This window comes from Octodon degus, unplaced genomic scaffold (assembly GCF_000260255.1).
Source record: "Octodon degus isolate 3935 unplaced genomic scaffold, OctDeg1.0 scaffold00146, whole genome shotgun sequence".
Lineage (NCBI taxonomy): Eukaryota > Metazoa > Chordata > Mammalia > Rodentia > Octodontidae > Octodon > Octodon degus.
Genome location: NW_004524722.1, coordinates 2466643 through 2493915, shown reverse-complemented (window position 1 = coordinate 2493915; position 27273 = coordinate 2466643). Strand labels below are relative to the sequence as shown.

Sequence of the window (27273 nt, the reverse complement as noted above, 5' to 3'; positions counted from 1 at the left end):
GAGGAGGAGGAGGAGGAGGAGAAAGAAGAAGAAGAAGAAGAAGAAGAAGAAGAAGAAGAAGAAGAAGAAGAAGAAGAAGAAGAAGAAGAAGAAGACAGAAACAGTTTGCCCCAGAACCTAGCCTGGGGAATTCCAAGAAGGGTTCTGCAGGGTCAGTTAAATTTCAGTGGTCTAAAAATAAATAAATAAATAAAATAAAACAAAAAACTTCAGTGGTCTGATCTGACCATGTTCCTGATCTAACCCACATTTCCCCCTGGGGGTTGAAGCCTAGATTCCTGGCCCACCAGAAGCCAGGCTGACCAGCAGACGCAGGGACCATTCTGTTGCTCAGGATGAACTGCCTTCTGAAGGTCTTCTTCTTGCTGAGTCGGCCTCCCCTCTGCTCCAGGCCTTCTAGCTCCAACAGGAGGAAGTGCTTGTCAGGAGTCAGGCTCCCCCAGGCCCTTTCCCATAGATGTGGTCCTTCTCCAGCTCTAGGACATTTGCCCAAAGGAGAGGGGAGCAACCCATTGAGCACTCTGCCAACCACAGAGCTCCTCCTTGCAAACAGAAGCTAGAGGTGCGGAAGCAACTTGTTTGAGAAGCCAAAGAGGGGCCTGGTCTCCTTCAGTTGGGCAGATGGGGTGTGGAGAGCCAGCCAAGAGCCTTCCCCTCCCCTGGCAGCTGCCACCCTCCCTGCAGCAGCCTGGGAAAGGTCAGGCGCCTTGGAACCCTTTAAATCCATTTTAATGAGCTCAGGAGGAGTCCAGACACACCCAGACCAGTTTATTCATCTGCCCAGGGTGGCAGCTACCTCAACTGAAGCAGAGCTCCCCATTAATGGGGACTTGGGGTGCTGACCATTCTCTACCTAGGAGAGGACAAAGATGATGAGTTCCCCATCTTCATATAGGAACAGAGACTGGAAGAGCTGCAGACTCTGAGCTGGAAAAGCTCTACTACCACCCCTCTGCCTCCCCACCCACCACTGGGTGACAGAGCAAAACCTCTTTGAGGGATAGCAAAGGGTGCTGGAAGCCCTGGCTGAGTTCCTGGGCCACCTCCACCCTGAAGCACATCCCCTATCTCCCGCTGAAGCCAAAGCCCTTCCCCTCCAGCTCCATGGCACATTGGGGGCGGGGGGTAGTGGTGGTAGTGGTGGTGGTGGTGGTGGTGGTGGTGTGTGTGTGTGTGTGTGTGTGTTAGCTGCCTGACTCCTGCCCAGCCTCAGCTTGGTCCCGCTGGGCTGTGCCTTCTTGGGAATTGCCCCAGGGGGCCTCCTCTCCTTGAGTTCGGGCTACCCCATCAATCACTAACTGGTGTTCCCACAGTTCCGCTGGCCCTGCTCAGTGTCACTCAGTCAAGTCCCACTTTGCTGTGCACTTTCTTGGGCCCTGCTTCTCATCCACCCAAGGGAATCTCAAAGAGGAAACGACAGTCTGGATGTGCCAAGGGCAGGGCTCCTGCAGCTCTGGGGGCCAGGGAGGCCGACAGCCTTGGGCATCTCTCAGAAAGCTGCTGATTCTTGGGCAGCTTCCTCCTGCTTGGTCAAGGTGGGGCTCAGTACTGGGGGTGGGAAGTGAGCAAACTCTTCTCCAATCCCCATTTCCCCTCACTCCATCACAGTTTGCTGGTGTCAGTCATCACAAACACATGCGTGCATGCACGCACACACACATGCACGTATGCAGGCACATGCACACACCAGACAGGCTCTACATGTGCTGCACCCCCCACCACCACCATGTAACCCGACTCCAGAGCAGGCACTTACCAAGAGGACAGCAGACACCGTCCCAGCCTCCTTGTCCACCAGGGGTATGATCAGCACTGAGGAGGAGAGGGCAATGAGCTGGTCCCACAGGGCCAGTGAGGCTCAGGGCAGGGACCCCAGGAGGGAGACAAAAGACACAGACAAAGGCCAGGACAAAGACACAGAGAGACCCAGAGGCCCAGTGAGACAGAGAGAGGGGTCCTGAGCCAGCAACAAAAACAACCCTAACAATGACCCCTACATAGAAGGAAACCCCCTCATTTGACAGCTTCCTTGTGATCCTCCCTACAACCCTGGGAAGGAAGGAGACAAAGCTGAGCACCCCTGTTTTACAGATGGGGAAACTGAGGTCCAGAAAGGGGAAGTGACTTGCCCAAGATCACACAGCAAGTCAGGTCTCCTGACTCCCAGTCTTGTGCACTTTCCACATCGAGACAGAGGACAGAGACCTAGAGAGACTGAGACACGAGGCAGAAGAGACAGGGCAGACAGGGGCCATAGAGAGGAAAAGAGAAATGGGGACAGTGACAGAGAACGCAACAACTACAGTCCCATCTGGCCACAGGCACAAGCGCAGGGCAACCACAGCTGCCAAGCCCTTAACATGCATTATCTTATTCGCTCCTTGAAAACCTCTCGAGGTAGGAATTGTTGTCCCCATTCTCCAATCAAGGAATCGAGGCTCAGGGAGATTAGTAGCATAACAGAGAGGAAATTAGATGAAGGGATTGCTAGAAACACACAGCGAGAGAAAGGAGAGGATGGGTAGAAGACAGACAGGGCCTGGAAGCAGATCCACACCCCGCCTGCCCCTGCCCAGCTCTCAGCTCTTACCTTGAGTGTCAGGAGTCAGTGGAGCTACCATTCTGGCCAGAGGCTTCCCCAGCAAGTCTGAGGGACCCAGCCCATTGCAGCTCAGCCGCTTCTGGGAGATCACAGCCTCTCTAAAAAGAAGACATGTCTCATTTCTCAGTCCCTAGATCAAAGAGGAGGAAGACCAGTCTGGGGACACACTAGGAGCTGGACCCTACAAGTATGAGGATCTGGACAAGTTGACCTGCCTGGTGATGGAGAAAAATCCAGGGCAGGCAGCCATAGGCTGGTTCTGGTGCTGGCAGATGTGGGCAAGGCATGTGTGTAGAACCTAGAGCAGAGCCCCAGGGAACAGGGAGGGCTCAGAAAGCAGAGCAGAGCTCAGAGTCAGGCTGCCAGGGTCAAGTCCTGCTGTACTACTACTTGATCTTGGGCAGGCAATTTCATCTTCCTGAGCTTCCCAGGGAGAATAAGGACGGGGAGAGTAGAACCCTCCCATCGCCATACTCAGAAAACAACTGTAGAGCAAGGACTGGTGCTACCACCAGCGGGTGACTCGGGAGGTAAGCTCCACAGCCACTGCTCAGAGGGCTTTTCTTCTGTTCCATGTACAGTCTAAGCAACTTACACAAGTTGCTCCAGCATTCCTTTTTTTTTTTTGGTGGAACCGGGGATGCCCCAGCATTCCTAACAAGTCAATGCCCTAGAAATTGTCATCATCTCTGTTTTCAAGTGAAGAAGCTAAAGCACAAAGAGGCTAAGTAAACTGGGCAGGGTCACATGGCCAATAAGTGCCAGGTTTTGAACCCAAGCAGTTGGCACCAGAGTAAGGCTTAACTACTATGCTGGAAGCAACCCAAAAGCCTGTGAGGTGTGAGCAGGGGACTGGTGTAGAGTGGGCTCCAAGGTGAGAGAGGCTGGTTGTGGGAATAATGACTTTATCTTAGCCCTACCACACATACTGCCCTTCTCCCAGATCCCTGGCTCTTTCTGTTCCATTAACAGCCTGATTTTTCACCAAATGTCACTCCTTGATAATTAATTGGGTTGGGTTCCTCATCTCTTATGCCACCTCTACTTAATTATGTTTATAACAACTGTCTGACCTGGTCAGGAGAGAAACTTAAGGAGAGAAGCTGGTATATGCCTTGGGAGTCACCAGCAGGAGTCCACACAGGGCAGATGAGGAGAGCAGGGGTGGCATGCAAACCATGAGATCAAGAGGTCACAAGCCCTGGAGAAACTGAGGACCAGTGCTGTTAGCCCTCTTGTTCAAGGTCACACAACACTCTGGACCAGACTTGCTTCCACCTGGCTCCTTCAACCAGTTCAGAATCCACAAGAACCAGAACGTTTCCCACCTTACAACTCTCACACTCTGCACCTTTGAAGCTACCTGTTCTGGGCTGTCCCCACTGCCTGTAACCAACCCAGGAACAAACAGAGACCTAGAGCAGCAGGTGGGCAACTTAAGCCTGATGACCAAGTTGGTGAGGGTGGGGCTTCATGGAGGCAGGGTCGACCTTCAGCCAGCTCCACCCAGCTACTTGGCCTCGGGTTACATGGATACCTGGAAACTGCACACCCTGCAGCCTCCTCCTTGGAACTCCTGACAGTTCCCCTTCCTGCCCTTGACCCTTGTGGCCTCTCTCCCAACACACCCGCACCTGGGTAAACAGCTCTGTCTTCAGTCTTCTTTTCTGTACAAAATTCGCTGCTTTATGCGCAGGGCTCGTGATTGCTCCAGCCCTTACTCACGAGCTCCAGCCTCCAGTTGGCCGAAGGTCTTCCCTACAGGCACCCTACAGGGACCTCAGTCAAACCTATCATCCCTCCTGCCCTTCCCCTGTCAAAGCAGCATAACCATCCGCTGAGCGTTTTGGAGCTTGCCTGAAAATGGTCCTAGCTCTCTCCCTTTCCCTGACCTCCTCCAGCCAATTGGTAAATCCCTTCTCACCTTGGTCCACTACTCTCTATTTCTACGCCACTGCCTTGATCAAATAGAGACCCTCAAATAGAGACCCTGTCCCCTGAATCTTGCCACAGCCCAACCCCTCCAGCTGCCAGCCTCCACCCAATCTCTTAAACCCATTTTGCACACATAAGCAAGGAGACAGTTTCTAAACTAAGAACGTCATGGGAAGAGGGGCATGGTGGCCCATACCTGTAATCCCAGAACTCAGGAGGCTGAGACAGGAGAATTGTGAGTTAGAGGCCTGCCTGGACATAGCACATCTCTGTCTCAACAAACAAAACAAAGCAAAACCTTCATGAGAGTGTAAGTGCATCCTACATAAAGTCCTCTATTCCACAGGGCCCTTCTGGTCAGGTTTGGAGCTGAGCACAGAGCTGCAGAGGAGTGGGACCCAGGCCTGACTTGGGGGGCCTCACATCATGTGGAGTCTGACATACCCACACTTCAGACAGGAGACAAGGACTCCAGCAAAGAGAGGAAGAGCAGGCCCTAGCCCACCCAAGGCAGGATGGGATTTGGGTCAGAGATGGCTTCCTGGAGGAGAGGCCTCATGAGCAGAGTACAGAAGGACTGTCATCCAGTCAGACAGGAAAGGATATGCAGGCAGAGAAAACTGCATGTGCAAAGGCTCAATGAGGAGAAGGATGTAAATGTATTGGAAAGTCCAGCCATAGGAGGTTGCCCCGCTGAACAGCAGAGGTTAGGGTAGGTGGAAGCCAGCGCCCTAACGAGCTGCTTAATCTTGAGGCCAGTGGGAGCCCTGTGAGGGATTGGAGCTACGGAGGGAAACAGCCAAGTTTAATTTCAGACCATCATGTGAGCTGCTGGGTAAAGTTCTCATCGGAGAGGAAATCTGGTCACTGTGAAGGCTGCACTGTCTTATGGGCCCTAGACAGGAAGAAAGAAGCCAGGCTGGGAAGCATCACCCTTGACTGGGCCCAGGTCCTCCTCAAGCACTGGCCCCTCCCAAAATCCTCAACTTTCCAAAGGCCTTGGCACCTTGCTCTGCAGCCTGCCTTCCTCAAGTCCTGCACAGACCACAGCTCCAGGCAGGGCTGTGCCAGGCCATGTCAGCTCATTCCATCCCAATATGAGTCCCTTTCCTCAGTGAACCCTTCCCAGAGCAGCTGACCTCCTGGAAGCTTCACGGATACCCACAGACTACAAGGGGAACAGGTGTGTGCAGCAGGGTTTCCCCACCACAAGGGAGGGGCTTGCTAGTGATCAAAGTCCTTATGGCTTGCCCCTTGCCTCAGATCCCCTCCCTGCCTCCACCCAGCTCCTACCTCCTTCCTGCCCCCCACATTCTAGGTCGATGCTGGCATCTTAGGGGGTGGCAATCCACACCCAGGGCCAGCTGTCCAGACTGAAGGCCAGTGACTCAACCCTGGGTGCCAGGGTGGTCATGGTCTGCTCTACTGTAGATAAAGACAGATGGGCTCAGAGTAGAGAAGGAACGGGTGTGGACTTTTATGAGCTCCGTCCCTTTAACAACTATTTGCTTAATGGAAAAAGAATCAAGGGAAAGGCGCATTATTGAAGATCAACAGCCTGGAAAGAGCTGAGCGCCCAGGTCCTCCACCTCTCCAAACCCCATGGATCCTTATCTCTGATGAGTCCCCTTCTCCTTAAATGTAAGCCCCCACAGTGAGTTTCACACCCCACTGAGCCCTGTACCAAGCCCTGCACCCTACTGGGCTCCATCTCACTGGCACCACCGTCCTTACCAATCCTCCACCCCTCTCAGTCCCCCACCACCTCCAAGCCCTCATCTTCTCACTAATCTCCTAGCCGCTCACTGAGCACCATTCCTGTTTCACTGGGCACCAACCTCTCTCTGACCTTTCATCTCTCTCTCGAAGACACATTGTAACCCAGATCAGGAATTGGACTTTTCATTCCCCTCTTCTTACTTCTGAAGGCTGGGCCCTGGCACCCCAGAGAGTGGGGGAGGCAGACATCCAGCCTGGGGTAGTAGAGCAGTGCCCCAGGGCACCTTTCTATGCTCAACAGTGGGGAATCCCAGGCTTTGGGATGGTGAGAGATACTGTAAGAAGAGGAAAACCACAGGCTGGGGACTGAGATAGGCAGGAGACCGGGCAGTGGTAAGGACACCAAGAAGCGGGAGGTGAAGCCTTCCAGGATTCTCTCCCTCCAGTGCAGAGACACTCCTGTACTCCCTAAAATTCAGAACCAGCCTTTGACATCAGAATGTCCAACTTTATCGTTTCACAGAAGAGCAGAGTAAGCTATAGAGCATGGGGTCGTCCTGGAGTCGCAGGTCTCCTCACTTCCAAAGCCCAGGACTCTTCTTGGACAGATCCACCCCTGGAGAGGCCACTAGGCCCAAATGCCTTTTCTCAGGATTGGCTCTTCCTCAGCACCAGGGAACCATGAAGCAGGATTTTGGAGTGGCCTCTGGAGGCGCCGTGAGGGATGACACAAGAGGGATTGGCTGTGGTTGAGGTGAGGCTGTGAAGATCCACTGGAGAGCAAACAGCAAGAGCACCTACAGAAGAGTCAAACTGCTCTGGGGAGAACCTGCTGGGTGTAGGGCAGGGAAGGCAGGGCTGGGAGCTCGAGGGGTCCCCTCACCCCCACCCAGACCCATCTCCACCTCCCCTTCCCAATACCACCCTTGGTCTATTCTCTGCCCCTTTATTTATTGTGTGTGTGTGTGTGTGTGTGTGTGTGTGTGTGCCCCCAGGGGGCGGGGCTGGCTGGCATGTGGTGCTGGGGGATTGAACCGCAGTCCCTGTGCTTTGCTAAGCTTGTTCTAAGTAGGTGCTTTAGACCACTGAGCCATCTCACCAGCCCCTCTCTGCCCCTTTCTTTGAGCTTTATTTGACTCTTCGATCCAGCTTCAATGTCACACCTGTGGCTGTTGCCAGCCCTACCATTGCTCCAGGGTTTCCTGCAGAATCCTCCTTTCCCTGCCCACTCTTCCACCCTCTGATAGGACCAGAGCCACTGGGTCACCACCAAAAGAAACCATCTATTTCACAGAAAAAAAAAAAAAAAATGACTGAGTCCAGACTAAGAGTAATTTTCTCAGTACTCAAGGTTAATTCCTGGTTGTACTTGGAAGCAGAGGGCAGCTAGCAATCAGCAGCCATGGTGGTGGGCTGCATGCTAAGAGTGAGACACCTGTTATCTCCTTAAGCTCCTAGGCCCTTTGGATGGGATACAGCGAGGCAGGGATGGGACTAGGCTAGACAATAGAACTCCTGCCTCCCACGCCAGGTGTCTTCCCTCTTCCACATAGCTAGGTCTCAAGCCCCTATCCTGGGAGTGCCCAAGGCAGGGCCCAGCCAGCTCTGGGGCCCTGCAGACCCCATGATGGAAGCAAGCTCCCCAGCAGAGCCCAGATTCCCCATAGAAGATGGACATAGATTCCAGAGATGGTATTGGGCCTGAACCTATGCCCCCAGTTCTGTGGGACCCTGTCGTGGCCCCTCTTTTCCCTTGCTTCCTCAGGCCTGTCCCAGCCTCCTAGAATCTCTGACTTGTACCTAGCAGGCCCTCACCTCCCATGTCCTAGGTGTATTTTCACATTCACTTTTGATTGCCTTCTTTTTTATTTGTTCAGGGGCATCACTGAGACTGAAGTGGTTGTAGGGAGGGTGCAGAATGGACTGAAGATAGACAAGACCCAACCCCCCTCAAAGATACCTGCACTGCAGGTGCTCCACTCCAGGGCAGTGGACCGCCTGAGGGGCATCAGCAGGCCAGAGGGGCAGAGCAAGGATGCCCTTTCCTGCATCCTGAGCCCACTTTTGGCATCTCTCCCAGCAAGACCTCTCTGGCAGAGGTCTTCATCCAGAAGGAGAGTAATGGCTCAACTTTATCACAGTTGAGCCTGCGATAAAGTTCTTTAGAATTCAGATAAGAGGGGCTGGTAGCTGTTAGAAGAAAAGGGGATATTGCAGCACTTTCTTCCCTAAGATTCTAAAAGCCTTCCAGCCCTGTCTCACTGTCCTGTAGAAGGAACACCGGAGCTGGAAGAGAGAGACTGGCTTTGTTCACATAGTCCTTGAGGGGAGAAGGTAGCAGGAGAAATAGACCCCACCTTGGAAACTCAGTGGCAGGAAAGGAAGCAAGGAAGCTCCAAGCTGTTGGAGAGGAACCCGCTGCTTCCATGGGGAGGGCAAGGAGAGAACACCCGCCTAGAACTTGGGGCTCTAGGTGCCAGGTGGCAGACTCGGGACCATGAGGCCAGCATCTCCAGGCAGAGCTATTTCCATGGCTCTGTGACTGGTGAGGAGTTGGCCAACCTCAGGAATATCGGGACAACCCTTGTCCTCTCCACTCAGGGCACAGAAAGCTGCCTCCTGGGAACATTCCATTTTGTCCTCAGCTCCCAGCCCACACTCCTGGGCCCCATAGTAGCCCGAACACAGTGGCAGTTTCCCCCAGCTGGCCTCCCTCTCGACCTCACTTTCTTGCCCTTCGATGCCTTCTCATGGACAAGACCCACTTCTCACTGTCCCCTGAACAGACAGCAGCAAGGAGACCCATGTCCTAGGTCTGAGATATCAGACCTGGCTCTGCCTCCCACTTGGTATGTAGCCTTGAGCATCTCACAACATTGGCCTATCTGGAAAATGAAGAGGTGACATTCAGTGGGCTCGAGGGTATCAGGGGACCATAGTGCTCTGAGCACTCGATCCTAGAGCTTGTCATTCTGAGATGCTGTCATAATAAGGCCAAATAATGTTCTATGGATACAGATGAGTTAGTTTCGTTTCTTTTCTTTTCTTTTCTTTTTTCCTGGTACTAGGAATTTGAGCCCTGGGTCTTATACATAGTAGGCAAGCACTCTAACCATAAAGCTATCCCTCAGACCATCTTATTTTTGTTTTCTGATAGAGTCTTGCTAAATTGCCAGGCTGGCTTCAAACTTGGGATCCTTCTGCCTCAGCTTCCACAGTAGCTGGGATCACTGGGGTCAGGCTACTTTAAATGCTTTACATATATTACATTTAATCCTCCAAAAATCCCATCATTTTTACCACAATTATGAATAAGAAAAATGGGGCACAGAGTAGTTTCATAATTTGTCCAAATTTACACAGCTGGTAAACAGGGATCTGGGATGGGAACTCAGGCAGCAGGCTCCCAGAACACTCAACAAGATGCTGCTCTGCCCTCCCTGCCCTCAGACTCAGAGGGCGCCCACCACACCTCCGCAGGTCCTGCATCCTGTGGGCCCAGGCCCAGCCTCACGGGTGGTTGCCACACCACACTGGAATTTGACAAGAGCCCAGGCCTTCCGAGACTCCACTCCATATCCACAGAAAGTTAGGGCTCTTTGAGGAGACAATCTACCAGCTGACGCTTTCTCTTGTGCCACTTCCCTAGCACAAGGAGAGACTTTGCTGCTCCCCTTTTATGCTGAGGTCAGCAACCTGGCCAAGGAGTACTTTGGCAGAGACGCTGGGGTCAAGATCAGAAGAAGTTCAGACCAGGAGACCCTGGAAGGAGCCCCCCGCCCTGAGGGTCCTGGCTGTGCGACGGGGCAGTGGGCACAGGGAATGGCTCACCGGACTTTCCCCTCCTGTGGCAGCTCATGGTGGGGGTCCTCACACACCAGCCGGGACTCTCCATCCAGCAGGTAGGTGTAGACCGTCTCCTAGGGACAAAAGGGACTTCCTGTGAGGCCCTCCAAAGAGGCCTCCCCTCCCCTGGGCCAGAGGGCAGTCACAGCCCTCAGGAGCAGAGCTCTGGCACTGGTTTGCATTTTAACCCTCGCGGTCTGAGCACCCACCTGCTCTGCTTGCAAGGGGTCCCAGGAAGGCAGTGAGCCACAAACCTACCAACCACCCTTACCAGTTACCCTAAATCTGAAGTGCTGGGGAAAAGTTTACAGGCCTTGGGTGCAGGCACATCACTCCACTGTGGGAAACTACCCTGCCTGACTCCAACCTCCACGTCTGAGCATCTGCTCTGGAGTACACCAAGAATGGGGCTTAGAGTGGCAGCCCAGCAAGTTTCCTCCTACCTGCGGGAACACATGCTGGTGGCCAGGACTGGAGCCAAGAGAGGAGGGCAAAGAGGGCACTGCACCACCCTCTGTGGGCTCCTGCAGGGCATTCTGGAGGACATGACATCTAAGCTATACTTGAGTGGGAATCAGACCCACTGAGGAGTGAGTGGACCCCAGAATTGGCTCTCAGGCCATAAGTAGCCTATAACCAGGAATGCCTAGAGATGGAAAGAGCTCAGAGAATTTAGGGACTGACAGGAGAAGGGCCAGGAGGGGCTGGCTAGGCCTGAGGAGGGCTGAACCCAAAGGGCCTTAGAAACAGAGCTGGAGGAGGGGCAGGCAGCCAGCCAGTCAGGAGCCTATTGTATTTCTGAAGGATCACTCCCTAGAGTGAGATCAAAGCTCTCATTCAAAGCTTGTCAAACCTTCAGCTCTACCATCCTCACTTCCTAAGGCCCGGCACTGTCCAGGGCCTCAGTTGTAGGCCATGCCTTGGCAGAAGCAATTCCCCCCTCTGACCCATAACAAAGCCATGTTCCCTCCAAGCAGAACTAGTGACACTTAGGGATCCCTGACCTCTGCTCTACACAGCCTGGCCACATAGTTCAGCTATTTTTTTCCACAGGAGGACACAAAGGCCTCTCCTCCCCTCCCTCCCCTCCCTTCCTTTCTCCCTCTCTGCCCTTCTCCTCCCCTTCCCCTTTTTTCCCCTCCCACTTCCCACCTGTCTCCCCTCCCTTTTACTCCTATTCCTGGGGCCTCAGGGAGGGAGGGCTTCAGGAGGAGGTGTCCTGGCACGAGGTAAGTGTGGTCCTTCTCAGCTGAAGCAGTGTGTGTGAGACTATGAGGGGCTACAAGCCTGTCACCACTCCCTTGCCCTTGCTGTCCTCAGCCAATCCCTAGAGGGTGCCAAGTACTGTGTCCAGAGAAACTGAGCCAGTTTAGTAGTGGCATGGGGCGGGGAATGACAGGCTGACAGGGTAAGCAGGAGTTCTCAGCAAAGTCTGGTGCCTCCCCTTCATCCTGGGATGAAGGCCTAAGTGTCTGTTCAGGGATAAAAAATTCAGAAGACCAGGCTTTTCCACATCCACCCTCTTTCTTGTCATGGCATTCAGCACCCAAGGGCTTGGGTATTTGGGGCAAGTAGGTTCAGAACTGCCCAGAGCCATGCAGACAGCCTTGGCAGAGAGCCTTGGATGTGGAAGGGGATAGATTTTCTTTTCACTTCCGGATGCCTGCATTTCCCACCCCCTCACTTTCAGCCCTCTGGGTTAAAATTAGCTGAGTTTATGGGAGAGAGGGAGGGAAGCATTTCAGATCCATCCGCACATCTGCATGTGGGGCTGGCTGCACAATTGTGCTGAGGAGGGAGCCAGGCTCAGGCAGCTCTCCTCCCTGCTGGGGTGGGGGACCCCTCCCTAGCTCCCCACTCCCTGGACAGAGTGACCTCAGCCCCCTCAGCTCCCTGGGATCCCAGCCCCTACCCCACAAGCAGGCCGGCCTTCCCTCAAATCAGGGCATCCCTAGCTCATCGGAGGCCTTTTGGACAGGCCAGGGTGCCATTTCCTCCGTCTCAGGGTCCCCCAGCTTGGATCACAATTTTCATCCAGCCCCAGTGCTGGGCCTGGTTAATCCAGAGTGTGATGTCTACACTAGCACAAGGCCCTGAGACAGGCTCCCCCTCCTCAGTCCCAGGGCAGCCACCAGATGCACATGTCAGGCCCCTGGACGCTGACTTGCCACTTCCATTAGCTTCCCTTTCCAGATGTGCCAGATGTTGCCTCGGTCCTATCCCTCCGTATAAGAATGTATTTTGGGGCGCCAGAACACCACCCACTTCCTACCAATTTCACGCTCAGTAAAGCTCAGCCATTAGCCCTCCTCCTGGATGGTGAACTTCTAGGAAGTTCTGGGAAGGTGAAGCTGAGGAAAGGGAATGGGGGTGCCTAGGTGCCAAATCCCATTTGTCCTTGTCGTGCTGTGTGACCTTGGGGGAAGTGCCCTCCCTCTCTGGGCCTCCGGTGGCTTATCCATCATTTGGCTTCAGGGACAATGAGTTCTATCAGAGCAGGAAGGTCCCATCCTGAGTTGGCGGCATATCCTGGAGCACAGGCTGCCCTTGGCTGGTGGTTAGAGTAGGGGAGAGGACATTCAAGGCCACAATAGCTCCCTTTGGACATCTCCTCCTCCAGGAAGACTTTCTACTCTTGAGCTGGATCAGATCCCATCCTGCAGGCACCCAGTCCTATGTGTCCTCCACTGGCGCAACTGAGACCCTGCTGCTCTGGGCCTCAAGAGCTGGTTGATTGTCTTTCTGCCTAAAGGATGAATAGTGGCCACTGAAGCCAGGTTGGGGAGTGGCCTGAGTTAGCTGAACAGGGATACAGATAGACACCTGGGGCCCAGGTGACTGTAGTTACCACCTTCTACCTGTCCCACGGCTGCAAATCCATTCATGGTATTGGCATGTGACACGGGGAGGCTTAACAACTGCTAAGGGTTACTGTTCCCACGGGACACTTAACCCCACACAGATCCAGTCATCCAGGCTGAGCCCTCAGGAACACTTTCAGCCCTGGTGTCTCAGAATCCTTCATATCTAGCCTCAACCTCTCTTGCTGCACATATTCCAAAGCCCACCCTACTCTACTATTTCCTGTTATCCAGTGTGTGATGGTGAATCCCTCCCATTATCAGAGACAGTTTTTCCATTAACTTTTAAGGCCCTTTGGCTCAGACACTGCAGGCTTCCTATGCAAATTCATCCCTCCAGGCTCAGTCTCCGCCTCCAACCCCCAAGCCTCCTTGACACAGACACAGACCTTCTGCTGCCCCTTAGCCCTGTGTGAGGTCCTGTGTAGAGCTGGATTTGCAGGGTGAGGATGGGCACCTACCACTCTGGGGAGCACGGCTGAGAGGGCCTCCTTGGCAGCCTGCCACAGGCCCACAATGTCGATGACAGAGCCCAAGGTCAGCAAAGCATCCTGGAAGAGAGGAAAGGGCAGTGAGGGGCTTGGCGGCACAGGCCAGGGTGGCTGTGTAGCTCAGAAGGCTGTGAGCACAAAGCCCCTGTCAGCCAAGCCTGAGGCTTCCCAACACCTGAATGCTCAGAACTTCAGAATCAAACAGCATTAGGACCACGGGATGTTCCAGTCCCCTCATCTCAGTCAAATAGGCTCAGAGAAGTGACAGGGACTTGGCCAAGGTCTCACAGTAGGTGGAGAGGCCAAACCAGAGTAGACCCCAAGTCTTTTGTCCTTGAGTGGAGGACAGCTCCAGGGGAAAAGTGAAAAGGCAAGTCTTTGCCTTAAAACAAACCAACAAAAATGAGCAAACAACAAAACCCACCCAAAATTGAACGCTAGCTTCACCATGCGTTAGCAATGTGTGTCTTGGTTGAGTCACTGAGATTCAGTCTTCTATGTGTAAATGGGGAGCAAATGTGGCTGTCACCCTCAAGGGCTGACATAAAGACACAATGAAACTGAGCACCCCAAAACTGGAAATTAAAGGTGTCTCAGAGAGTCTCCAGAAAAGAGTAGATGCTCGGCCGAATGCTTGCTGCAGTTGGGACCCTGCATCCTCCCCAGAAGGGAGGAGTGTCACCCAGTCTTATGTGATAGCTGAGGGTCCAGGGCAGCCTGAACCCCTAGCTGAGCCACCCCAGCAGCCAGAGGAAAGGAAGGTTGTCTCACAGAATCAGGTTTTGTCCTTGGAGAGATGGAACAGAGACAACAAAGGTCCCTGCTTCTTGCTCTGTTTACTCTCCAGAGCCGTGGGGATCAAAGAGAAAAGTTGCGGAACAGGGGTCCAAGGCCGCGGCAAGACCGTGACTCAGACCATCCACTCAGCCATGCTCTTTCCCAAGCCCTTAGAACTCCTTTCTGCTGTCTTCCCTGTGAGACGGCTGTGTCTGTGTTCAGAAAGAAAAGTGAGCCTGGAGTAGGAAGGCCAGCACTCAGGAGGCTGAAGCAGGAGGACTTCGAGTTTGAGGCCAGCCTGAGCTACATAGGAAGTTCAAGTTCAAGTGACAATGGTAGAAGGCTGAGAATCTTAGCAGACCACAGATTCAGCATGTGTGAGCAAAAGCCCACAGTGCAAGCACGGCTGGTAAAAATAAAAATGCTGAAATTACAAGCCATATAAACAGAGATCAATTCGTCTGAGTAAGGAAGAGGCCAGACCCTCCACTTGGCTCATCCAGTTCAGTCATCCCCCGTTCATTGCTCCCCAGGGAAGGACAAGATGAGCCCTACGTGGATGCGACCCATGTAAGGAGGGACTTGGAAACCAAGCCCTACATGTCACTGAGGCTGGATAACCTAGGGCAGCTTAGCTTACAGCTGAGCAGACTCAGGGTTATCACTCTACAACACAAATTCCCAACCATCCAGGGTGTGGCTCCATGGGCAGCCTGGGGACTTGTGGGGTGGCGTAGGATTTCATGCATCCAGTGGAATGCAGGACATGCTTCTCAGCGAGCCATGCCCCACAGGCAGTAGCCACCAGGAGGAAGCAAGGGAGTGCGCATCCCCTCCTGAGGGTGCCCAAGAGGGGGCCAGATGGCCATTTGTCAGACTGCGAAGGGCATCCATCCGCAGGGGAGCCCGGCTTTAGCTTCACACTTCCTCCTTGGGTCTCCCTGGCCCTAGTTTCCGCCTCCACGCCCACCCCTACTCAACTCAGTGTTCCCAGGAGGAGGGGGCAGCTGAGGGCTCTCTCCCCGAGTTCCCACTAGCATGGCATCTCCCCAGCCTCCCTTTGATCTCTCGCAGTGCTCCAGAACGAAGACACATCTTGCTCATGGAGAGATCTTTGCCTCTCGCATCAGAAGCGCTGCTTCCAGCCATGTAACTCCCAAATCCAGTGGTTTATCCCATGCCCCTTAGGCCCTGCACTTCACAGTTCACAGACGTCTGCATCCTCATAGACACTCAGGATGCTTCAGACCCCTACACAACCCCCCCCACATACACACACACACACACACACACACACACACACACCAGTGATGGTACCGGAGTAGATGTATTGCCTCCTGGAGGTGGAGTCATAAAGCTGGTTCCTGAGAGGCCCTGACCACAATGGCACCTGGCGTGTGTGTGCTGGGGAAGTCGGGAAAGAGGACAAAAGGCAATGGAGTAGGCTGATGGGGGAAAATTTCTCTCTCTCTCTCTCTCTTTTCTTTTCTTTTTTTTTTTTTATTCTTTTGATACAGGGTCTCACTACACAGCTCTGACTCTTAGTGATCCTTCTAGCTTATCCTCCCCAGTGCTGGGATTATAGGCATGCACCACCATGCCCGGTTTCGGGGTCGGCACAGCATGCAGTACTGGGGATTGAACTTGGGACCTTGCACTTGCCAGGCAGGCACTTAAGTTGCCAAGCTAGTAGGGAGAAATTCTCCAAAGCCACAGGTTTCAGAAATCTCAGTTTCCTCATCTGTCAGATGAGGAAACTGAGGCTCAGAGAGAAATAATGATGCCTCTGTGTTCAGCCAACTTGTTAGAACAGAGCCAGATGCAGAACCCAAATAGCTGGATCTCTAGCTGCTGTCTGGCTTCAGCGCAGCACCCATCTCCCACCCCAGGGGTGCTGAGAGAGAACAGCCTGTCCTTTCTTCTGATTGGTGGGCACCTCAACCTGCCCTTTGCGTTGATTGGGGATACTCTTCACTGTCCTTTACTGGAATTGGTGGTTGCCTGTCTGGCCTTTGTTCTGATTGATCAGTTTTCGGTGACTTTTTAGGCCAAGGGCAAAATAAAAATGGGAGGGGCAAGATAGGAAACTTGGACAGATGGGTCAGCAGCAAGAGGGGTCTTCACGTCCTTGACTAGAGTAGGCTGAATGCAGACACGGCCAATCAAGTCCAAGGGTCTCTGCTTGGTATCTAACCCTCCATCCACCTCCAAGCCCATCCCCGGAATAGGGGGTGTTGGGTGCAGGAGCTGCTGCTGGCATGGACCTCTTAAGACCTGGCAGTCAGAGGGGCTTTCACAGTTTGCTCAAATGCCACCTGCCCCGTGAATCTTTCCCAGTTCTCAAGGCAACCACACCTCCTCTGCATCAACTCAGAGGAAGAAATCGCTCAAAGCCCAAAGTCATGAGTTCAGATGGCAGAGTGGCTGCTTCAGTAAAGGGGGGAAAGAGCCAGCGGGGAGCACTGGGAATAGGAAATGGGGGAAATTCCTGAGCTGGAAGCACAAGTGGGGAGCAGGCTCGGCTCTAGGCTAGATCTCCAGGAGTCATGAAAGGAGGAGAGAGAACAGTTTATACTTGAGACATGAATGCCAAATTGCCATGTGTGCACCTTTGACCATGTCTATGTGCAGGCTAAACATGCACACCCACATACCTAGTACATGCGCACATGTGCGCATGTGCACACCCACATACCTAATACACACATGCACACATGTGCACATGTGCGCACACACGCAAGCATTTAGGCATGTGCTCAGAGTGGGGTGAAAGAGGTCACATTTCCTGCCCTTGAGATTTTTGAACAAACACCAGTGTGAATATCGTCATAACAACCAAGTAATTTCCCAGAGCCCAAGGGAGAATCTGTGGTGTGTAGAAAGAACAGAGGCTTCCAGTGCTGTCTCGGATTGAGGGCAGAGCTCTGTGTGGCCTTAAACACGCGTCTCTCCTCTTTTGAGCCTTGGTTTTCTCATTAGTAAAAGTGGGTCTTTCCAGCTTTGCTGCATATTGTAGTTCTCATTTAATTTGTTGATGGTGGGTGGGTGGGTGGGTGGGTGGGGAGACGCCTGATGGGCAGGTGGGTAGTTCTCGGACAATGGATGAGGAAGTGGGAAAATGGGTGAATACATGGATGGGTGGGTGGGGGTGGGGGTGGGGGGTGGATGGGAAAAGGAAAGGATGGACCGGGCCTTCCTGTTCTCCCCACTGCTGTGTGCTCTGAGGTGGGGTCATCAGCACCACACACAGCGCCACTCCCACACCCTCAACTTTCTCCCAGGTACCAAGAAAGAGGACCTCTTGAGTTAGGGATCCCTTAAGCCAGGGCTGGACTCGGCGTGGGTCCAGGTCGGCATTCCTGCACTCAGCTTGGAGAAAGCACAAATTCTGAACTGAATTACTGTTAACTTCTCGAAGCCTAAGGTAATGCGTACAGAGACCTTGTCCCACTGGAGCCACCAGCACAGGGACTGACGGTCTTCGTGGGTCAAGATCGTTGTCATAGCAGCTCTCCCATCTCATCTCCATGGGACTCCAACTCACTCCTCACCCCTACACTCCCTTCTATTTCTCTCTGCTGTGACACTTCGACCCCACACCACCTGCTCTGGAATGGAAACTCACAGCGCTCTCTTGCTGGTCTGCAAGAAAGTCAGCCTCAAACTGAAGAGTCACTGCCAGCCAATACACGACGCACCAATCGTTCCAGAAGTCTGGGAGGCTCAGGCAGGGGGAACACGCGCTCAAGCCCAGCCAGGGCAACTTAGCAGTTTAGTGAGACCCTGTCTCAAAAAAATTTTTTTAAGAGCTGGAATGTAGCTTAGTGTGAAAGCTACATTCCAGCTTTCACACTAAGCTGGAATTATTCAATCCTCAATAACACACACGCACACACACACACACACACACACACACGTCAAGTACTTCTCTCCCCCCACCCAGCCACCACCGAGACTCAACTGTGCTACTGGGACTGTCTATTGCACTCCACTCCAACTCTGCTTTTGCTAGGTACCCTGCATGACAGGCAAAGAGTGTCTCGGTCTGGAGCTTGTTGTCCCTTCTGTAAAGGGAGGGAAGTTCCTTCAAGATCCTCTGAGGCCTTGGAGCTCCTCTCCGTTTCTCTTTCCTCCACCTGGGGAGGCACTCCTAGTCTCCCCAGGAGATCTCTCTGGCTCTCATCATGGCTCGCTCAGGCAGTGTCCAACCCTGACACACCTGCTCTCCTATCTCTCCTCTGAGTCGCAACCATTTTGCCACCTCCACATTCTTTCTCTTTCTCCCCCGGCTTGTCCTCCCACTCTCCATCTCTCTCCTGCCTGCCTCCACTCTTGTGTGTCCTGCCCACTGCTCCCCTAAACCTCCAAGCTGTCATTCTGAGAAATTGGGAAGAAGACATCTGACCCAAAATGGGCAGCCACGGAATGGGGGAGCTCAGGTAGGTGGCCAAGGTAGTGTGTCAACCACAGATGCCACATATGCCCCTTTCACTTCCTGTCTCCTGTTCTAGTGAGTGACATATACCTTCTCTCACCTTTCTGAAGAAGGAGACCCTCTCTCTGAAGGCAAAGGAGAGCTTGCCCCTCTCTCTGCCAGGTAGGTGGCTGCCAGCTAGAGGGATTGGTAGAACACCCATTCTCTGACTAGCAAAGTCCCCTTGGGCTGGGCCTTGGACCCTAGCTGGAGCCCAGCACCCTAGCCTTCCTTTGAGCTGCTCACAGCCATCCAGTATGCACAGCACCCAGACAGAGACAAGGAAGCAGGACTGGGTGGCTCCTCCTCCTCCTCCTCCTCTCTCCCTTCCTCCTTCCCTACCCGCCCACGCCGGCCACCTGCCCGAGGAGCTGCCTCTGGCAGACACTGGTGCCTGAAATACTCGGAGACGAGCTGCCGTGTGTGCTAACATCCTGCACTCCCAGGCCTCTCTTCAACATGGATGAGCCAGACCAGGGAGAAGAGCACAGAGGAACAGGGCCTGGGGACTGCTGGGAGACCTAATCTGGAGGGGAGGAAGGAGAGACCGGCTCAGGCTTAGACTAACTCAGATGTCAATGCCCTGCTGCAGTCAGGCTTTGGGGAAGAGAAGGCACCTTTCTCAAGCACCCACGGTGGCTCCAGATGTCCCTGCAGGACTCACTAGTGTGCTGGGCCCTACTCCACGAGTGCCCCATGTCCCGAGGATACAAATGCTGTGGGAACTGCATTTTGAGAGCCATTCACTTTCTCTGAACTTCCCTTCCCTTGCCCTGGGAGGTGCTGTTTGATCAAGCCATTTTATAGGCAAAGGGGCTAAGGACAGACAGGAGGGGCCTCGCTCAGATGGGGCATCCTCTGAATGCAAGTCTGAGCCACTTCACCCACAGCAGGGGACACCATCAGGATGGTCCCACAGGAGGGAAGAGGTGGTAGTGAGAAAAGGAGAGAATGAGATGGGGCAGTGGGTGACAGAGACCAGAGGGTCACCTGCTACTCAGGAGGCCAGCCCTAAAGGAAGCCTGCAGAGGCCTCATCCCTCCCCCTTCCTTCTCCTCCCTCCCTTCTTCCATCTGCTCCACTGACACCCCACCCCACCCCACCCCCACCCGATCTTCGCAGACTCCGGCTTCAGTTGTTACTCCAACAGGGCCGCGTCTCCAGCCTCCGAGCCACGCTGGAGACACGTGCACTGTAGAATACACCTGCGCCTGTCCCAGGCCGCCGTGAGTGCCCTGGCCTCCCCCAGGAGCTTGGCCTGGGTGTTGTTACTTCCTTTGTCATGTCCACTGCCAGCTCCTGGCCCACCCCAGCCTCCCCCCACCCCCCCCACCTGAGTCAGTCCTCGCCCCTACTCTAGCTCCTGCCAACTGTCCCAGGCCTAGACAGATCCATCCAAGACTAGGAGGGAGGGGAGGGCGAGAAGGAGCAAGGAATGAGGGGGGAACGCAGGGTTTGGAGGCAAGGTTGGTGATCTGAAGGTGCAATCCTTTCTCCGAGGGTCTGATTCAGTCCCCATCCTGGAGTTCAGAATTAGAGGAGGAGGGGTGCATGAACAGGCAGCATGGGAAGAGGAAAGGAGGCAGGAGCCGAGGGGGGGAGGGGGCCCGATCCTGTGAGGAAGATAGTATACATCAGATCAAGTGCTGGCCCGCCCCGTGCCTCCTCTCCCCGTCACCTTCAGCTCCCTCCTCTACTTCATAGAACCAACAGAGGCTCCCTCCCTGCCTCATGAGCACGTCACCAGTGGCCTCTTCCCTATCCACCCTAGTCATCTCAATCTACTGCCACCTCTACCTCTCCAGGCTCTAGGCCTAGGGCTCTTGCGTTGCAGTCCTCCCGGCCTGATTCCAGGACTCTGAATGTCTGTGAAGCTTTCTACCTCAACCCTCCCATTGCCTCTGTGTTGGGTGGGGAGCTGGTCAAAGCAAGACCAAGCCTCCATGAGCCATGCAAAGAGGCCCCAGTGGGAAAGGAAGGGGTACCGAGTGGCCGAGTCAGCATCAGAAAAGAGAGGGGCATCCTCAGGAAGTGGTAGCCAGGAACAACAGAATGCATGCATGCCTGAATGAACAAATGACAACCTCCCTTCTCTTCACTGTCCTCTGCCCCTGACCCTCACTCCCAGGTCATAGCTTGTGTGAAGAATATTGCCACCCTTTCCCACTTGGCTCCCCGTCATACTGGGGCTCTCTAAGAGGCAGGGGCTTCAGCCTGCTCCTCTCCAGGTCCACAGCACCACCCAGCCCCTCAGAGGAATCAGGACACTTGCTGGCCTGTGAACTCCTGAGGCCCAAGGCTGCCAAGCCAGGAGGGGTAGACGCCACTTGTGAGCAGAGGGGCAGGCCCTGTGACCGCTGTGAGGGTATCTTGGGCTGAGGGCCTCTTGTGACTTCCCAGAGGGTCTCCAGGCCAGAAGGAGCTTGGTGCTTTAGCTTCAGCTTCCAGCACAGAAGGGGTAGGGCCAACAGGTCAGCTCAAGGAGGGGCTCTTCCCAGAGAGTGAGGGTGAGCTCTCCTCCCAGGCCTCCTGGAACTCTTACAGAGCCAGAGTCTCCAGGTTCTAGGAGAGGTGGGATTCAGTCTTCATGTAAAGAGGTAGCCCTCAGCCACAGAAGGCAGGGCCACAGGAGCCCAGCCCCTAGGTCACACTCAGCCACCTCCCTCCTGAGCACTGTGCATTCTTGGAGCCTCTTTAGTCCCTTGTGTTGGCCAGAGGATGGACTGATCCCCTCTCAGGCATGGAGATGGGGTGAGGTGTCCTGACCTAGGCTGGCATCTGGGTCTCTTCTCTCTCCCTGCGCTAGGTACAGTGTTCCCATGGGAGGGTGTTGAATGGCACCAGCCAGCCCAGGGCTAATGTGGGCCTACTAAGGGCCAGAAGGAAAGGGTGACCTGGGCACAGGGTGGAGGAAATGCTGGCCTCTGCTGGGGCTAGGTGGGGAACAGGAACAGAGTACCCAGCTGCCTGAGAAAGCCTGCTTGTCTGGAGGCTCACCCTAATCAGGACCCCAGCTCCCCGAGAGCCTCCCTGGACTCTCCATGTTGCCTTGCTTGCCGCTTCTCTCTGGTATATGTGTCTTCCACAACCTCACACTGCTTCATCTCATGACTGTATTTGGCTCCATCCTCAGTGCTTGGCCCTGCTTAGCTGTTCCCCAACTCCTGAGAGAAGGGGAAAATGGGTGTAGGAGAGAGACAGGGACAGGAATGAATTCAGAAACAGAGACTGATGTGAGTGCCAGGAGGGGTCCCTGGAGACAAGGCTGGAAAGCCAGGGCCAGCCAGGAAAGCCCCCTGGGGAAGCCTTTGAAGGCAAAGCTGGAGCTGGGCTGAGCAGGGCCTACCCTCTCCTTGCCTGACTCCTGCCTCTCCCTTCCCTCTCTGCCCCTGCAGGAATGTGTGAGCACTTTTATTGTTCCTAAAAATAGCCCTTCTTTTTTAGGGGTTGGGATGAGGAATCTTCTGGGCAGGGTCATCTCATGCATGCCCTGTCTCTGGGCTCCCATCCACTGTGTCCCCCAGGGCAGGGGCCTTTCTGGGCTCCCCTGCCCCAACCCAGCTGCCCTTTGTCCAAGCACATATGTGACTGTACCCCCTCCTTCCCATGGGACTGCCATGGCTCCTCACAGTGCCACAGGGCTAGGTGCTCCTCGCCACTGGGAGCTGCTTGTCAAGCCCTTCTGGACACCTCTGGAAGGGTGAAGGAATGAGGGCTGCTGCTGTTTACAGCCTCCTTCCACCCAGGCTCTGCGTGAACTGGCCTCTGCCCAGCTCTCAGTCTTACTCCCTCCAGCCCTTCATCCCTCCCCACTGAGGCCTTTGCCCCTACCCCATACTGAGCCATGATGTCCTCTCCTCTCCTCTGTCCTCCCAGGTCCAGCTCTGACCTGGTGCCCCAGAAGTCCCCAGCCCTGCTCCCCAACTCTCATCCACACCTCTATCCCACTGCTTTCGGTGGCAGAGTGAGCCAGGAGCCCAGAGCTGGTGTGGGCACCGAGACCAGGGCCCTCTCTCTATGCAGGAGAGGGTTGGAGGGGTGCAGGCTCTGGGCCCCCATGCCCTGCCCTGAGCCTGATGCTCTAGGCCCCTCCATAGCCTCTCCCCAGCTTTGGTTTTCTCCTCTGGCCCTAGACCCTGAGCATTTCTCTACATAGTTCTGTCTCAAGAGCCCAGCCAGTCTCACCTCCTCCTTCCTCCATTTTTTAGATGAGAGAATCAAGCCCCAGAGAGGGGAAACAACGGGCCTGAGAGCCCATGGAAGGCTGGACATGAGCCTGCCTCACTGTGCATCACTCCCCAGGGTGCCAGCCAGGGGGGCTCCAGGGGCCAAAGCAGGCTCCTCACAAAGTCCTCCCCGCTCTCCCAGCAGGCAGGCTGGCATCCAAAGCTATTTGCCTTTGGAGGACCCAGGAGCCAGAGAACAAACATCCGGATTCTCTGGAACCTCTCCTACTCTCCCTCCTCATATCCCAAGGGCAGCCTAGGAGCCACGTGTACACACACATGCGCACACACAGCCAGGGCCAGTAAACGCGGGATCTCTGGCGGGATTGTTGTGCCTGTGAATCTGTGCAGAATCCTTAGAGGCCCAGAGCCCCGAAAGACTCTGCCCTCTATCAGCCCCTCAGAGGCAATATGTAATTCAAAATAAATTTTATCCTGGGAGTGAAAATTCAAATGGCTTTCATATGGTTTTTCCAATGGCAAAATTCTGAAAATACGTAACAAAACTGAACTTATTTTTCACTTTGTGGGGAGCCCCTGCTTTTCTGATGACCTAAATACATGTTGTTCACAATGGCATGTCCCTGCAGACCATCATGTGATCACAGCAGACTATATCCCTTGGGTTCCTAGGAAAACATCTGTGTGGAAGTGTATGGATTGTGCTTCTGTGGGAGACTCCGGGAGTGTGAGCACGTGAGTATCCTGTCTGTGTGTGTACGTGGCCACTGGCACGTGTGGGTAGCCTTCACTGTCTGTTCCCATGAACCGAGGCTGGGGTCGCTGACGTGAGCCTGGTGTGCGCAGGGAGCTGTGGCAGTAAGGGATGGTGAGTGCGCAAGTGGCTACTCCCATCTGTGAACAAGTGGGTGAGTATATGGCTGAGATTGCTGATCTCTGAGTGTTCTGGTTCTTCCCCATTTCCTCCTGCATCACCTTCCCAAGCCTGGCCCCTCCCTTCATATCACAGCCCACACTACACCTATTGGACAAGTCTTTTAACCTTCCTCGGCTCAGTTTCTTTATCTGTAAAACGGGACCTTCCCCCAGAATCAGGCAGAGTGGCAGATCTTATCATTCCCACACTCTAGGGGTTAAGGCTAGACAGACCATTCAAGGCTGGTCTGGACTACATAAAGAGACCCTGTCTCAAAAAAGAAAACAAAAAAAAAAAAGCTGCCCAGGTTAAACTGAAGCCATTCAAGTTTGGCAAACATCAAATCTCAGCAGGTGACTAAGATCACTTTGTGCAAGTTCAAAAGAAATGACCCGAACCTTCTAGAAAGATGCAGTGCTGAGGGCCCCGTCTTGCTGAAGAGAGTGGCACAGTGTCAGTGCCACCTATGCTGTGCAATGTCAAGAAGTAGAAGACTTTTGTAAGTGACCAAGAAATGGCAGCTCCTTTTCTTCTTGTCCCCACCTCCAGGTGTGCAGCCTGGGACTAAAGGTATCTGACTCTGGAACTTGGATGGACACATTCCAAACGAGAGTCTGGGGACACCCCTCCCCTTAACTTCTCCTGGAGCCCTGTCCCCTTGACCCACCCACCTCAGGCCTGCAGACACCATGCAAAGGGCCGACCAGAACCGGGATGCAAAGACCAGTGAGGCAGGCTGGGGACTCTCACGGCCCCAACCCAACTCTTACTGTCCAAAAGGGAGACAGGGACCTAGAGAGGAACATGGACCTCCTTGCAGGGATAAGAGCAAACCAGGAAGATGACTCTTCTGCATCCAAGTTCATAGAGACCAAGCGCTGGGCTCTAGGAGAGAGGCACTGAAGACCTGCACTCTTAGCTGCTGGTATGGACCCCCTATGCCTCCCACCCTCCCCATAGGACCAGATCTCCTGCCGGTGTGATTAACCAAATTATGGGGCTTTTTATTGAGCAAATTGCATCAGCTTAATTGAATGAGGCTGCAGGAGCCTGGGCTGGAGGCTGACAGAGGGAGAGGACAGCAGGAGCTGGGGAGAAAAGGATATAGAAGAGAATGGGGGTGTCACTGACACCGAGCAATGGAGTGGGTAGGGCAAGAGAGGGGGGCTCCACCATGCAGCACACCCTCGGTCCTCCCACAGGCGCGCCCAGCATCTGAACACCCCAATTGTAGGGGCTGGGGAAGCTGCTCCACAGGAGCACATGGAGTGCTTCCCAGCGCCAGGCACTGTGCTGTTACAAGCGCTATTCAGTGTGATCCTGCCAACAGCCTCATTTGATACTTAAAATCGAGGCTCCAAAGGAAAATCGCGGGCCGGGGAGATGGCTTAGTGGAATAAGCACTTCCCTGGCAAGCGCAAGGGTCTGAGTTCAATCCCCAGTTCTGAAAAAAAAAAAACCAAAGGGATCATCGCTGAAGTCAGAGCCCAAGTAGGGCTGTCCAACACCATTCAGTCCTCTCCACTCAGCAGCAGCAGCACGCCCTGGAGTGCTCTTGCCCTGCCCCAACAAAGCCTTCTAGGGAAGCTCACAGCTGGGCCAGAGCACTAGCCTCATCTCTGTGGGATATATCTCCCCATCCACTCTACAGTGTCTACCTTCCAATGGTCATCAGCTGAGGCAGGGACTGATTGAAGCACTCTCGTCACCCTCAGCACACCCTCAGCTCTCTTACTCACATGCAGTATCCCGCTCTGTCACTCCAAGTTGACACATAGACAGGAATGCTGTCACCTTCATATAGCAGGTCTCATGCTCAGTGACACACAATCACTTCACAGGGACTTACACAGAATGTCCCAGGGCCACACACAGTGACTTATCATGATCATCCTCACTCAGGGTGGCCCACAAGGTCACAAACACACACCATGCTCCCGACACCACTGTGTCATCATCTCATAGGGTCAGATATAGGGTCCATTTGATTGCATTACATTACCATGTTTCAGCATCATACAAGATCTCTTAGCATCAGATTATACAAACAGTACTAGTGGGTCTGGGGAGATAGTTCAGCAGTCTAAGCGCCTGCCTGGCAAGCACAAGGACTCAGATTCGATCCCCAGCACTGCATGCTGTGCCAGGCCCACCACCAAAACGGTGTGGTGTTGCACGCCTGTAATCCCAGTGCTGGGCAGGGTGAGATAAGAGGATCACTACGAGTTTGAGCTGCATAGTGAGACCCTGTACTAAATACATTTTAAAAAGTAATAGCAAGGTCCAGGGAGATGGCTCGGTAGAATAAGCGCTAGCCTGGCAAGCTCAAGGTCCTGAGTTCAACCCCCGGTTCCGCAAAAAAAAAAAAAAAAAAAGTAATAGCAATAATAATAATCCACCTTCAATGAAATGACACCATGTCATTTACCTTAAAGTGCTTCAGCCAAGCAACCTATAGAATGAGAGAAAATATTGACATTTATACCTAATAGAGAATTCCTCTGAAGGGAGGGGTGCACAGCTTAGTACTAGAGCACTTGCCTAGTTCACCCACGGCTCTGAGTTTAATCTCCAGAACCACAACCACCACCACCAACAAAAATCCTATAACTCAACAACAAAAGTGAACAGTTCAATTAAAATATAAATACCTTGAATAAATATTTCTCCAAAGAAGATGCACAAGGGACTGGGGAGATGGCTCAGTAGAATATGCGCTTGCCTGGTAAGTGCAAGGGCCCTGGTTCCACCAAAAAAAAAACAAACAAAACAAAAAAAACAAAGAAGATACACAAATGGCCAACAAATGCATAAAAAGATGCTTAATATCATGAGTGTTAGGGAAATGAAAATCCAAACTGCAATGAAATAGCAACCCACACCTATTAGGATGGCTACATCAAAGAAATACAGAAAATAACAGATACTGGCTAAGATGTAGAGAAAAGGAAACCATTGTATACTGTTGATGGGAATGTAAAATCATGTAAATACTGTTAAAAACAGTATTTTGGGGGGTTGCTTCTCCAAAAAAAAAAAAAAATAGAATTCTCATATGATCCACGAGTTCTACTTATAGATATATATGCAAAAGTATAGAAACTGGGTCCTGAAGAGATCTTTGCACACTTGTGTTCACAGCATTAGAGATGGTAGCTAGACACAGAAACAAGTGAGTGTCCATCGGTGGACAAATGGAGAAGCAAGATGTGGTAGATATGAAAATATAGTCAATCTTTAAGTTTTAAATTTTTTTTTTATTACAGTAAATGGCATACAGTATTACCTTCAGCATACTCCCTCTCACTTCAAATACACTTATTTCATCCTTCTTTCCTGAAACAATTATGGAAGTCCTCTTTTCTGCCTTTAGTTGTGCTGTCGTGGCTACTTGGAGGGCTGAATGGATTCAAAGCACTTATTTCTCATGGTCATCTTGACTTTAGGGAAGAGCCAGCTGTCACA

At 53.3% G+C, this 27273-nt stretch overlaps 1 protein-coding gene across 2 annotated transcripts in view; it reads right to left on the bottom strand.

Moving 5' to 3' along the window:
* The window catches only part of Pde2a (phosphodiesterase 2A), a 61765-nt gene that overhangs the window by 15683 nt on the left and 18809 nt on the right, over window positions 1-27273 (bottom strand). For both annotated transcript variants that reach the window (XM_023702052.1, XM_023702051.1), the window contains 4 exons: window positions 13425-13514; window positions 10088-10176; window positions 2591-2700; window positions 1757-1812 (listed from right to left, as the gene is read on the bottom strand). In XM_023702052.1, coding sequence (XP_023557820.1) covers window positions 1757-1812; window positions 2591-2700; window positions 10088-10176; window positions 13425-13514 — 345 coding nt within the window. The remainder of the gene's footprint in view (window positions 1-1756; window positions 1813-2590; window positions 2701-10087; window positions 10177-13424; window positions 13515-27273) is intronic.